At 60.0% G+C, this 12,677-nt stretch overlaps 1 protein-coding gene across 2 annotated transcripts in view; it reads right to left on the bottom strand.

Moving 5' to 3' along the window:
- Positions 1–205: 205 nt before the first annotated feature.
- The window catches only part of ZNFX1 (zinc finger NFX1-type containing 1), a 107,640-nt gene continuing 95,168 nt past the window's right edge, over positions 206–12,677 (bottom strand). For both annotated transcript variants that reach the window (XM_063147516.1, XM_063147515.1), the window contains exons 2-13: positions 7,426–9,135; positions 6,902–7,021; positions 6,604–6,752; positions 6,083–6,229; positions 4,978–5,089; positions 4,623–4,870; positions 4,253–4,392; positions 4,005–4,159; positions 3,768–3,913; positions 3,522–3,632; positions 3,132–3,227; positions 206–2,972 (exon numbers count right to left, since the gene is read on the bottom strand). In XM_063147516.1, the coding sequence (XP_063003586.1) occupies positions 516–2,972; positions 3,132–3,227; positions 3,522–3,632; positions 3,768–3,913; positions 4,005–4,159; positions 4,253–4,392; positions 4,623–4,870; positions 4,978–5,089; positions 6,083–6,229; positions 6,604–6,752; positions 6,902–7,021; positions 7,426–8,764 (5,220 nt within the window). In that variant the 5' untranslated portion in view covers positions 8,765–9,135 and the 3' untranslated portion in view covers positions 206–515. The remainder of the gene's footprint in view (positions 2,973–3,131; positions 3,228–3,521; positions 3,633–3,767; positions 3,914–4,004; positions 4,160–4,252; positions 4,393–4,622; positions 4,871–4,977; positions 5,090–6,082; positions 6,230–6,603; positions 6,753–6,901; positions 7,022–7,425; positions 9,136–12,677) is intronic.

Raw genomic sequence — 12,677 nt, 5'->3', positions numbered from 1 at the left:
AAAATGACATTATTCCAGGAAGCCTTTCCTTAATGACCAGCCACGGTTCACTGTACATTTTGCTTCTTTTAAAATCTATTTTAAAGTGTTTTATTCTGTTTTCATTTTATTTTACCTTGTACACCACTCCAAAATTTTCAATGGGGAGCGGTATATATTGTCAATAAATAAATAAATGTGAACAACAAATGCAAATGGCTAATCCTTGGCTACAAAAAGCATTTATTTGCAATAAAAAAATCTGGCCGGAGCCAAGTCGTCAGGACAGGAACGCCGATTACCTACAGGGAAGCGCTTTTCTCTTTGCCAGCCAATCCCGGACGTGGCCCTCTTTCTGACCGGCCAGCCGAGAACGATCCGGGATTGACCGGGCGACGGCTCTTTCCTTCCCACTTGTTCTCAGAAGGCAGATAGAAGGGCAAGCAGAGGAGGAGGAGGAGGAGGGGGGGCGTTCCTAGGGACGCAGAGGCCCAGGGGAACCCAACAGCTACGGGTGAGGAAAGTGTGGAGCCTACCTAGCGGAGCCAATTTAGCTCGGCCACGTTGAGGAGGTTGTTGGCCGTCTCTGACCAGGCGGCGTGAGTGGCCCCGTCCATCTCGGGGGCCAGCTGGTTGCTGCTTTCCAGCGTGTGGTTCGTGCCACCGATGACTTCCTGGCACTCAGGGCAACGGCTCCTCTCCATGGCACCCCCACATTGAGTAATCACGTAGATGTGCCCGTTCCGGCACTTGAACCAGTGCCCACGTCTCACCCCACTGACGGCGGCCACAATCTGCTTCTTCTCTGCCTCCGAGATGCCCAGCCCAGACTTGGGCAGGGCTGCGTCCAGGGCCTCCATCTTGGCTTTTACCAGCCCCTCGTCTTCCGGGGTGAGCCTGCCAGGCCCCTCCAGGAGCTGCCGAAGTTGGCCGACCAGCTCTGCCGTGGACGCATCCCTCTTTCCTCCAGCAGCCCTGCTCCTGGCCAGCACCTCCACCAGGGAAGTCAGCCGCCAGAACTCGCACCCGAGCTCCGCCAGCTCCTGGCTGGTGAAGCTGCGGCGAGGCCTCTCCAGCCACCCGTCGGCCTCCGCCAGCCTCCTCTGCACTCCCGCCCAGTCGCCGGGATCCCCCTTCCGCGTGGCCTCCGTCAGTTCAGCCAGCTGCCCGTAGAAGGCCAGTAGGTGCTCCAGGAGCCCCAGGCCCCGGCTGCAAAGGGAGGGCTCCTCCAGCTTCTGCCGCAGCAGCTTGTACCGGTCCGGCAAGCACCTCTTCAGCGTGGCCTTCTCCGCCAGCTGAGCCATCAGCCGCTGCCTGTTAACCTCGATCTCCACAGGGCAGCCTTGGATCCTCGCCTTCACCGCCTCCACTTCGGCCAGGCTCCTCTTCACCAGTGTGCCGTAGCGCAGGCTCCTCCGAACGGGGGTCTGGCATTTGGGGCAGACCTTGAGCTTGATGGCCACGCTCCCCCGCGCCTCCTCCCCCTCCCCCGCATCCATGTAGTAGTCCAAGCCCTGGGCCTCGAAGGTGTGGCCGCAGTCCTCCAGCTGCACGAAGCGGGCCCCCGGCTCCTCCTCGAAGCCAAAGAAGATCTGGGTCAGCTCCTCGTGGTGGCACACCAGGCACTGCTGGGGGCAAGGCTCCCCGCACACCCCGGCGCACGGGTGCCCGCAAGGGAGGCGCTTGGGGCAGGCCTCGTCACAGTGTGGCCGGTCGCAGGGCTCCGAGCAGAGTCGGCGGCACCGGTGGTGCCGGCAGCGCCACTCGCAGGGCTCCACGCAAGGGGCGCAGGGCTCCCCGCACTTCTTCTGGCAGCGGCTGTGGATGCAGCGGTTCTCGCAGGGGCGCGGGCAGGGGGGGCAGTCGCTGGTGCAGGGCTCCTGGCACTTGTGGGAGCAGATCAGCAGGCGCTGGCAGGGGCTCCGGCACGGCTCATGGAAGCGGCCGCCAGAGCACGAGTGGCAGGAGCCGGGGCAGCGGTGGCCGCACTCCAGCATGCTGGGGCACTTGGCCTTGCACGGCACGGGGCGCCCATCCGCTACGTCGGCAGCGGTGCTGCAGGGCACCTGCTGGCTGTGCCCGCACCTCAGCTCCACCTGAACCTTTTCCCAGCAGCGCCTGGCACATTCGCAGCCGCAGGCCAGAGTGCAGCCGTGCCCGCACCTCAGGGCTTTCCCGCACGGCTCCTGGCAGCAGAAGGCCTCTGCGGGCATCGAGCAGGGCACCGCCTGCTGGTGGCCGCAGGCAGGCATGGTCTTGGGCACCTCCACCAGGCACTTCCCACAAGGCTCAAAGCAGAGCCGAGGGCAGCGGTGGCCGTCCGCACAGAGCACCTTCTGGCAAGGCTTCACGCACCGGAACTCCTTGTGCAGGGGGTCGTAGGGGTGGCACGCCCGCGGGCAGACGTGGCCGCAGCTCAGCCGGGCCTCGCAGGGGCGGCTGCAGCCCCCCTCGGGAACCTTGCCAAAGTCCTCGGCCCGCGCCACCTCCGTCGCCGTCTCTGGGTGGTTCTGGCAGAAGAGCGGCAGGGCCCGGCCCACATGGCCCTTCTCGCGCAGCACGTGCAGGATCTTGCTCCAGAGCGGGACCTTGCTCAGCATCTCCATGTTGCCGATGCAGTACAGCCCCTTCTTGGCGCGGGAAAGCGCCACGCAGACGCGGTTGGAGGCCTGCAGGAAGCCCACCCGCCCCTCCCGGTTGCTCCGCACCAAGGAGAGGAGGATGATGTCGTTCTCCTCCCCTTGGTACTTGTCCACCACGTGGACCCTCACGCCCTGGAAGGTCTTGGCCGGCAGGAGCTTGCGCAGGCAGAAGAGCTGCCCCGTGTAGGTGGTGAGGATGGTGATCTGGGCAGGCAGGTAGCCCTGGCACAGCAGGTATTTGCACAGCTCCACCACAAACTGGGCCTCGTGCGGGTTCTGGTGGCTCCGGCCTTCCTGGATCTCCTGCTCGGGGAAGTTGTGCTCCACAAAGAAGAGGTTGGAGGAGACTCCCTGTAGAGGGGTGGGGGAAGAAGAGAAGCTCACATGCGCTGCGCTGCTGCAGCGTACAGCAGCCAGAGCGGGAATTGGGGTGGGGCTGGGGAGAGGCTGAGCCACGGCAAACATGCGCTCGGCTCAGGCCACCAGGCCGAAGCGGCACCGGACACTCACCTTGATGTTTTCATACTGGAGCACAGAGGGGTGGTTCTCCAGGTCCTGGTAGATGTGGGGTGTGAGGAGCCGGGCAATCTCTGGCCGCATGCGGTGCTGCAAGGCCGTGCCGGGGTTGCGAAGAGATGGGGAGACAGCAAAAATAAGGCGCGCTCAGGAGCCCGTCCTGCGCTTCAGAGCCCTCAGCGGCAACCTCCGGGCCAGGTGGAACGGCGGGACGGGTGGTGTCCTGGCAGCTACCCCCGAAGAGAGCACCACATCGCCAGGGAGGCACCACCAGCCCCCACCGCTCTCTGCACACAAGGGCATTCCTGGCTGCTAATGCGAGAGAGACACCCTCCCCTCCCGCCCAGCCCCACGAGGCCCAAGGCAGCCACAGGCGCCGCTCACCTGGAAACGGAGGCGAACGAAAGGGAGGCCAACCTTCACCAGCCGTTCAAAGAGGGACACCTCCAGGTTGAAGTTCTTGGCCAGGTCGTACACGTTGGCGCTGGGGCGCAGCTGTGAGAGAAGCACATGCACCCCCCTCCCTTAGGAGGCGGCCTTGCGGATTCCCAGACGGCCTCCGCAGAGCAGGCGCTGCTTCCGTCAGGGCCCCCCGAGGCCCACTCCCCTCCTCCTCTGCTGTGCGCTCACCTGCTGGTGGTCTCCGATGAGGATGAGGTGCTGGCAGGCCTGGCTCAAGGTGGTGATGGTGTGAGCCTCCAGCACTTCCGCGGCCTCCTCCACGATGACCACGCAAGGGGCCACCTGCTGGAGCACCTGCCGATACCTGGCCGCTCCTGGCGGGAGATGGGAAGACGGCCGAGTCAAGCGCCGCCACAGGCGGGCACCTCAGGGCGAGGCCTTCCGCCGGGGGGGGGGTGTCTTCACCTGTGGTCGTCATCCCCACCACCTGGGCCTCCTGCAGGACGCACAAATCCTCCTGCAGGCGCAGCTCGGCCAGCCTCTCCGCCGCTGCCTGGTACTTCTCCTCGTGGCGCATGAGGCTTCGCCGGATCTCAGCCTGGTACTTCTGCACCCAGTGCCTGTTGGAGGGCGGGAAGGGGAGGGTATGAGACCAGCAGCAGGAGGGAGGGGGGAGGCAGGGGCCCCCAGCCCAATCCCCAGCACAGAGCTACCTGTAGAGCTGCCAGCGGCCTCCGAGGGGCAGGCCCCAGACGTCCCTCACAGCCGCCGCCTCGGCCTCCGTCATGCCGTGCGGCTTGCGGAGTTCGGCTCTCGCCCTCTTCTTCATCTTCTTCCTCTGTTCCGGCTGGACCTACCGCAAGAGCGCGGGGGGGGGGGGATGGTGTCAAGGAGGCCCTGCCTGCCTGCCCCCTCCCCCCACGAGGCCCCCGCCCACCCACAAGGCCCACCACCACCCTCCAGCCCCTCGGCAGGGAGACCGGAGAGGAGGGTCTCCTGTGGCACTCTGTCACATCCGCACTGCTGCTCAGCCCAGAAGCCCCACGCTACAGCCCGGGGGGGGGGGGGGTGGACGCCACGTACCTCCCAGACTTCCTCCTTGTGGGTGGGGTCCTGCTCCTGCAGCTTCATGGCCAGAAACAGATCGTCTAGCTGAACCACGTCCCTCCTGGGCTGCCGCTTCTGGGGGCGGGGGCGGCCCACCTCGTCCTGGTCTAGAAGGCGCTCAGCCTGAATCAGGTCCGCCTCCTCCGCGATTGGCAGCAGCTCCTCCGCCTCCTGCCCTTCCTCCTCCTCCTCCTCCTCCTCTTCCTCTTCCTCCTCCGGAGCGCCTGCAGAAAGGCCAGCAGGCTCAGGGTTCATCTAGGCTCGCCCTGGGCCTGCCTGTGGCGCCTCCTGCCCAGACCCAGCTGCAGCTCCCCAGGGGAAGGTCTCTTACCTGCATCGCCTGCCCCAGCCAGGCCATCCCCCACATGGCGGTAAAAAGGCCTGGCGCTGAGGCCCAGCCAATTCAAGATGAGGGAGTCCTTTGGGTTCATCCATTCCATATCCTGGAGCAACAAGGCAGAGCTCAGACAGGCCAGCAAGGGATGGATGCCACCACCACAGCCCCCCACCCCCGGCTCCAGTCGGGCTGCGCTGCTCAAGACAGAAGATCCGCCACAGCCCAAGGTGGACGTCCAGGGCAGTCCATGCTCACTTCATTCTCCCTCCCTCTTAATAGTAAATGGCTGGAGAGCTGGAAAAACTTCCTGACTGTTAAGAGCGGTATGACAATGGAACCAAGGACCTAGGGAGGTGGTGGGCTCTCCCACCCTAGAGGCCTTCAAGGGGCAGCCATCTGTCAGGGATGCTTCAAGGTGGATCCCAGCACTGAACTGGGGGTTGGACTCAATGGCCTTGGAGGCCCCTCCCAGCTCTACACTTCTAGGATTCTGCTAGAACCCAGTGGGGGGGAGGGGCTGGAAGCTGATTGGCAGGAGATTCAGGATATAGAAGAAAGGTACTACAAGACGTAGCGACGGCCACCCATTTGGATGGCTTTGAAAGGGGGGTGGGGATAAATTCCCAGAGAAGACTGGCAATGGCTACTAGCCCTGATAGCCATTATTCCACCTCAGGCATCCAAGACAGTAAGCCTGTCAACGCCAGCTGCTGGGGAACACAGGTGGGAGGAGGGTGCTGTTGCCCTCCTGTCCTGCTTGCGGGTTTCCCGTGGGCAGCCGGGCAGCCGTGGTGCGAACAGAGTGCTGGACTAGATGGACCCTTGGTCTGATCCAGCCTCAGGGCTCTTCTGACGTTCTCTACCTTCGGTTAAGAAGCCCTTGTGGAGCTGTGGGCTGGGCTGCGCGAGAGCAGAGGGACCGCCCACCTTCTCCCCAAATCGGCTCCTCCTCTGCTCTCTCAGACCCCTGTTCAGGGGAGATGGATTTGGGGCGGCTTCCCCACCCAACACCCCCAGTTCCCTGCCTTGCCAGCCCAGAACACCATGTGCTCAGTTTCGTGCAGGGCCCAACGGGACGGGCTCACGCTCTCCTCCTCACCATGCCCTGGGCGAGGAGGCTGTCCCAGTGCTGGCTGGAGATGTGGTTCCTCAGGTGACGCTCGTGCAGCACTCCTTGCAGGCCGCACTCCAGAAGAGCCGCTCCCTTGTTCAACTCGAACTCAGCTGCCCGCATCTGCCTGGAGACCTGCCCTCGGGAAAGAGGCAAGGAGCTCACCAGAGGCACCAGGACCATGGCAAGACTCGTGCACCCCAACCACCCTCTGATGGGGCAACGTGTTTCCCCACAAACCACGTTCTGCCCCAGGCCGCCTGGCTGGAGGGCTGCCGTGCCCCTGCTTTTGACTCTCTGGGGGACCCTCAGCGCCCCCTCCCCCCACCGCCCCTTGAGGGTGGCTCAGCTGATCTGCCACAAAGCAGACCGGAGCCCTTCAGACGCCCCGCTCCGGTGCTCCGACGCACAAGAGGCCTCCCGGGAGACGCTCAGGCCCAGCCCCCTCTTCGCTGAGTCCCCAGGCCCAGGCGGGTGCCCGTTCCCACGGCGCATGCAGCAGGACGCACATCGCTGTAGCCCAGGCGGAGGTGGCGAGGGAGCCCCTTCCGGAAGTCGCCTTTGTTCCGAAGTTCGCGCAGCGTGAACTGCTTCAGGCTCTCGCTGCTGCTCCTCCCGCCCACGCGCACGATCCCCTTCTCCTGGAACACGTGGATCCCTTTGGAGGAAGCATCACAGCCATGAACGGACGGGAGGACCCAGGCCGGGTCTCCCCCCACCCTGCTCCCAGGAGAGCAGCCCTGCCCAAGCAATGCAGGCGGTACAGCGCGGGGGGTGGGGGGGAGGAGGGCAAGCGCAGGCCCCCACCTTCCAGGAACTGGTCCAGGGCATGGTTTGTGTAACAGACGACCAGGATGGGAGACTGCCTCCGAATGGCTCGGTTGCTCAGCAGAGCTTCAACGATCTTCAGTCCCACGTAGGTCTTCCCTGTCGAGGACAAGCCAAAGCCCCGTCACGGCAGGCAGGCAGGCGGGCGAAGGCGGCCTCACCCACCCCAGGTCACAGTGCCCCAACAGTTGCTCTGGGGAAATATGAAGCTCTCTTTGGGGGCAAGAACCAGAGCCTCCTTCTGTTTCTGGCTCTGAGGAGAGCCTGGAGCCCTGGGGGGCCATTGCCGCCCCCCGCAGCCAAAGAGCTCTTTTCCTTCCATCCCTCCAGCGGGGGCCTCTTTTAAGCTGGGTGCTGCCTGCAGATGGGGTGGAGGAAGCAGAGGAGGCCCAGAGGAGGCCCTTTGTCCTCAGCAGCCCAGCTCTGGCCAGAGGGGAGGTGGTTGCCCCGACTCCTGGACCAGAGAGGCTCTATGGCCTGATCCTGATGTGCTCAGGACTCACCTGTCCCAGGGGGCCCTTGGATGATGGCCAACTCCTTGGTCAGAGCGAGCTGCAGCGCTTGCAGCTGGGACTCATCGAGGCCCAGAGCCTCCTTGGCCGGCCACTGGTGGGGCTTGAGGATGTCCGTCCAGCACCCTGCGGGGCCTCCGGGAGCTTCCGGCCCCTCTTGCCCTTGAGCGGCCGGCTCCTTCACCAGGCACCGGAGATCGTAGGTGCTGCTGGAGCCCCCTCCTCCCAGGTAAGCCGGTGCTCCCACCTGTGCCTCGCACCGCACAAGGTACTTCTGGAAGGGGACATCCTCCTCCTGGATCTCCTGCAGGCCCTGCAGGACGTGCCGGTAGGCCTCGAAGTAGGCCGTGGTTTCCACCATGAGGAAGGTGTCGGAGGGCTGGACTTCGGCCAGGAGGGGCCGGCTGGGTTTGCTGAAGGTCAAGTGCACCACACCCTGCTGCAGGTCCCGGCTGTCCCGGTGACAGACGGTGGCGAAGAGGAACGTCTCGAAGTTGTCCTTGGACATGCAGACCAGGGAGCCGTAGAGCAGGCGCTTGGAGTTCTCCCACCGGACAGACTTCAGGGCCTTGGTGTCAAAGGTCACCTTGTAGTCGATGCCGTTCGCAGAGCAGAAGGGCGTGAGGATCTGGGCGTCAAAGTAAACCCGGATGTCATCGAACCTCTTCTTCCTCAGGCCTTTGTCCTCGAAGCACTGGAGGAGCTGCACGATGCCCTCCCTCAGCGGCCGGACAAAGTCCTCCCTCAGGAGCCGGAAGTGGGTGTCCAAGTAGAGGGCCGGGCTCTCGAACGGCCGGGAGAGGACGTTGGGGCGGAGGAAGGCCTTCTCGCCGCCGTGCACCTCGTCGTACGTGGGGTAGACGGACATGGCGCGGTACTCCCCCTCCTGGCCGGGCTCCACCAGGGTGCAGCTGTCCAGCCGCAAGGTGCCCTCCCGCCTCTTCTCCTGCAGGTGCTGGATGAACGCCTGGACTTTCTCCAGGTGCTTTTCGTCCTCCTCCGCGAAATCCACGCCCGACGCTCGCAGGGCATTGACAGACATGGGCAAGAGGGACATCAGCAGGGCCACTTTCTGGACGGAACTGGCGGGGAACACGCTGACCAACTCCTGGACCAGTGCCACGATGTTGCGGATGTGCTCGGGGCACTGCTGGCGCACCGCCGGCACGGCCTCGGTCAGCATGTCTGACACGTACTGGGGCAGGCAGATCTTGAGGAAGTTGGACTCCTTCACTGTGCCCAGGAGCTGCTGGATGCTCTGCCGGTCCATGCGAGAGCTGCAGGCCTTCCGGAGAACTCGGCAGAGCAGCTGGACAAAGCCGGGCTTCATGGCGGTCTGGGAGAGCACCTCCTCCAGGCCCGCGCTGGAGGCCAGGGTGATGACCACCTCCGAGGGGTCTTTCTGAAGGAGCTCCTCCAGGAATGCAAATCCAACCCTCCGGGGCTGATGGGCCGGGGGCAGGGAGCTGCCCCGCCCCCCGTCTCGGCGGCCAGGAGGGCGCTGCCTCTCGCTGCCAGCAGCGCCCGGGGGGTTCTCGTCCCCTGTTGCCTTGGTGGCTGGCCCTTCCCGCCAGGGAGGACGGAGTCCACGAGCCCCTGGGCTTCCTCTAGGCTGGAAGGCTCCTCTCCGAGGACGGTGGGCTTGACCCTGGTTAGCACCATTTGGGCCTGACTGCTGGTGAGCGGCTTTGTCTTGATGGGCTGCAAACGTAGGTGGAGGGAAAAACAGAATTAGTTCCCTGGCCTCGCCGGCAGAAAGGCCAATCCGGAAGCCTCTCTTACTGGGGTGGGGGGGTTCTTTCCCACTGGAGACAGTGCAAGGCTGGAAGTCCCCCCTCCCCAAAGCAGAGGCTCAAGGCTGGATTTACCCAGCAGGAATGGCTGAGGACAATGGACAGAAGCCCCAACGGTGGGGCCGGGATGCAGCCTGGGTGACTAGGCTCCCCTGAAGTGCAAAGGGTATGTGTGTGCGTGTGTTTTCCCTCTCTCTACTTGCATCCTTTCTTGCACCCTTATGAATGTTCCAAGTCAGGCTCACTTTCCCAGCAGCTGAGTCAAAATATAGAACAAAATGTGCATTCTGGACAGTTTAGGTATTGAGTCCTGTGTGTCTGGGTTTGGTTCTGGTTAGATGCAACAGCAATCAATGAATGTCGTTCTAATCAAAAACCCTCACGTGAAAAAAAAACACCAACACCCGTAGGTTGTCCTGACACTGCCTCAAGACCCTTCGTGGTTGTCAAAAGAGGTTTCTCAGCAAAACAATATTTCAATAATTTTTCCTTCGGACCAGGTTTCCCCAGGCTCCACCCCACAAATAGCAACAGATTTAGGAAGTTAATGAGTGCAATAATTCTGGACCAAACGAAGTTACACACAATGTATTTTACGGTCCTAAAGCAGCCTTCCTGAATCTGTGCCATCCAGACGTTTTGGACTACAACACCCAGCTTTCCTGACAACTGGCCATACTGCCTGGCGCTGATGGGAGCTGAAGTCCAAAACATCTGGAAGACACTAAGTTGGGGAAGGCTATCCTAAAGCAATGAAGCGACTTAAGAGCTGTAAAGAGAGCTAAAAAAAAAGTGTGGCATATTTTTCATCCCCTACCCTGCAAAATCTCTGGAGTTTTCCCATGGCTTCAAATTTTCTGGAAATTGTACATCTGTACCCACTATGGGGGTTCTCCATCATCATCATTATTATTATTATTATTATTAATTAATTTATTTATATAGCACCATCAATGTACATGGTGCTGTACAGAGTAAAACAGTAAATAGCAAGACCCTGCCGCATAGGCTTACAATCTAATAAAATCATAGTAAAACAATAAGGAGGGGAAGAGAATGCAAACAGGCACTGGGTAGGGTAAACAGGCACTGGGTAGGGTAAACAGGCACGGGGTAGGGTAAAACTAACAGTATAAAGTCAGAACAAAATCAAGTTTTAAAAGCTTTAGGAAAAATAAAAGTTTTTAGCTGAGCTTTAAAAGCTGCGAGTGAACTTGTAGTTCTCAAATGTTCTGGAAGAGCGTTCCAGGCATAAGGGGCAGCAGAAGAAAATGGACGAAGCCGAGCAAGGGAAGTAGAGACCCTTGGGCAGGCGAGAAACATGGCATCAGAGAAGCGAAGAGCACGAGCGGGACAATAGCGTGAGATGAGAGAGGAGAGATAGGAAGGAGCTAGACTGTGAAAAGCTTTGTAGGTCAACAGGAGAAGTTTATATTGGATTCTGAAGTGAATTGGAAGCCAATGAAGAGATTTCAGAAGTGGAGTTACATGGTCAGAGCGGCGAGCCAAGAAGATGATCTTAGCAGCAGAGTGGTGAACAGAAACCAACGGACTGATGTGAGAAGAAGGAAGGCCAGTGAGAAGAAGGTTGCAGTAGTCCAACCGAGAAATCACCAATGCATGAACAAGAGTCTTGGCAGAAGAGACAGACAAAAATGATCGAATCCTGGCAATATTATACAGGAAAAAACGACAGGATTTAGCTACTGCCTCAATATGAGGAATAAAGGAGAGCGAGGAATCAAATATAAAGCCAAGACTACGAGCTTCCTTGACTGGAGTAAGTGTAACATCACTGACAGTAAGAGAGAATGAGAGATGAGGAGAAGGTTTAGGAGGAAAAACAAGCAATTCAGTCTTTGCCATATTAAGTTTCAAACGACGATGAAGCAACCAAGCTGAGATATCTGAAAGACATGCCGAGATACGATCGTGAACATCAGGAGAAGGATCTGGAGATGAAAGATATAATTGTGTATCATTGGCATACAGATGATATTGGAGGCCATGAGATTGAATAAGATTACCCAAGGGCAACATGTATAAAGAAAACAACAATGGACCAAGCACCGAGCCTTGCGGAACCCCTACTGAAAGGGGAAAAGAAGAAGATGAGCTGCCATTAGCATCTCCAGATTGACCACAGGCATGATACAAAGTCTGGCAGACAGCCTTCCCCCCACCCGACATACTGGCATAGCTGTTCCACCAAAGAGACGCTGGTGGGGCGGGTGAATACAGACGGCGTCATCCGTGGAATGTAGGCGGCTCAAGGAAGGAGCGCACCCAGCCAAGTCACGTAGCTCCCCCATCGATGGCCCTGCTCCAGCCCCAGACCTGGCGTAGGAATGCCACCCCCACCCCTGTTGACTTGGTTCCCACCCCCACCCCGAGACCACAAGGGAGCAGGGAGTATGGCGCAGCTCAGCAGCCCCTCCGCACAACACCAGCACTATGTCAGCCCCACCCAGGGAGACCAGTCCAGCGACAGAGCAGGCGCCCTGGGGCGCCCCCTCTCTCTAGGCTCACAGCACACCAACTTAGAGCTCACAAGATGAACCGTGGGTGAGGGAGACCTCCGAGGAAGGGCACTCCGTACGTTGAAAAAGGTTAGGGTCTCGCAAAACACTTGCCGCTTCCTGAGCCCCGCCTCGCATGCGCTCCTCCGCGCAGAACCCGGCCAGGTGTTCCTTGCCCCGGGAGACTCCAGGGACAAAGGCACAACCGCCACTCCGCTCCCCATCCTTGGAGCTATCAGGGCAGAACATCCCACGCAGGTAGAAAAGGAGAGCAGGAGCCCTGCCCCAAACGAATGGCAAGCACTTCCGCAGAACCACTGCAGGACAGGCGGCCATGGCAGGGACCCCCAAAAGCATTTGCTACGGGGGACTCGCTCTCGTTCTCTCAGCCCCTGGCTAAAGTGCTCGGAGGGATCTTGAAGAATGAAAACAGGGAGGCCTCCAAGGGAGAAAGGGCCGGAGGAACTGGGGGGGGGGTCAATGGCCTTTACGGGGACAATTTCTCAAAACACGAACCAGCCAGAGGGGAGGCAACCATGGCCTTAATCCCAAGTGGTGCTCAGGACCCAGTCAGGTGCAAGAGCTGTTGGATTTAATTTCCACCCAGTGGGGACATTGCCAGGGGGGTCCAACAGGGTCACTTTTGAGTTCAAAAGAGGAACCTTCTAAAAGGGCAAAAAGGGAGCTGAAAGGGGGAGCCGAAGGGGTCAAATCTCTCTTGGGGGTAGAGATGTAAAATTTCCAGAAATTTTGAAGCCATGGAAAAAAACGGTTTTTTTTCTGGGGGGTTCAGAAAAATACAGAAATTTTCGGAAAAATTGAAATAATGCGATATTAGAACTTTTTACACATTGAAAGTCGCTGTGTTACTTTAGTAACGTAACACGTAATTAAGTCCAAGTTGGTTTGGCATAAAATTAATACATTTGGT

The sequence above is a fragment of the Elgaria multicarinata genome, chromosome 1 (assembly GCF_023053635.1).
Source record: "Elgaria multicarinata webbii isolate HBS135686 ecotype San Diego chromosome 1, rElgMul1.1.pri, whole genome shotgun sequence".
NCBI lineage: Eukaryota > Metazoa > Chordata > Lepidosauria > Squamata > Anguidae > Elgaria > Elgaria multicarinata.
Note: the sequence above shows the minus strand (reverse complement) of the source record. Positions and strands in the feature narration are given on the sequence as shown.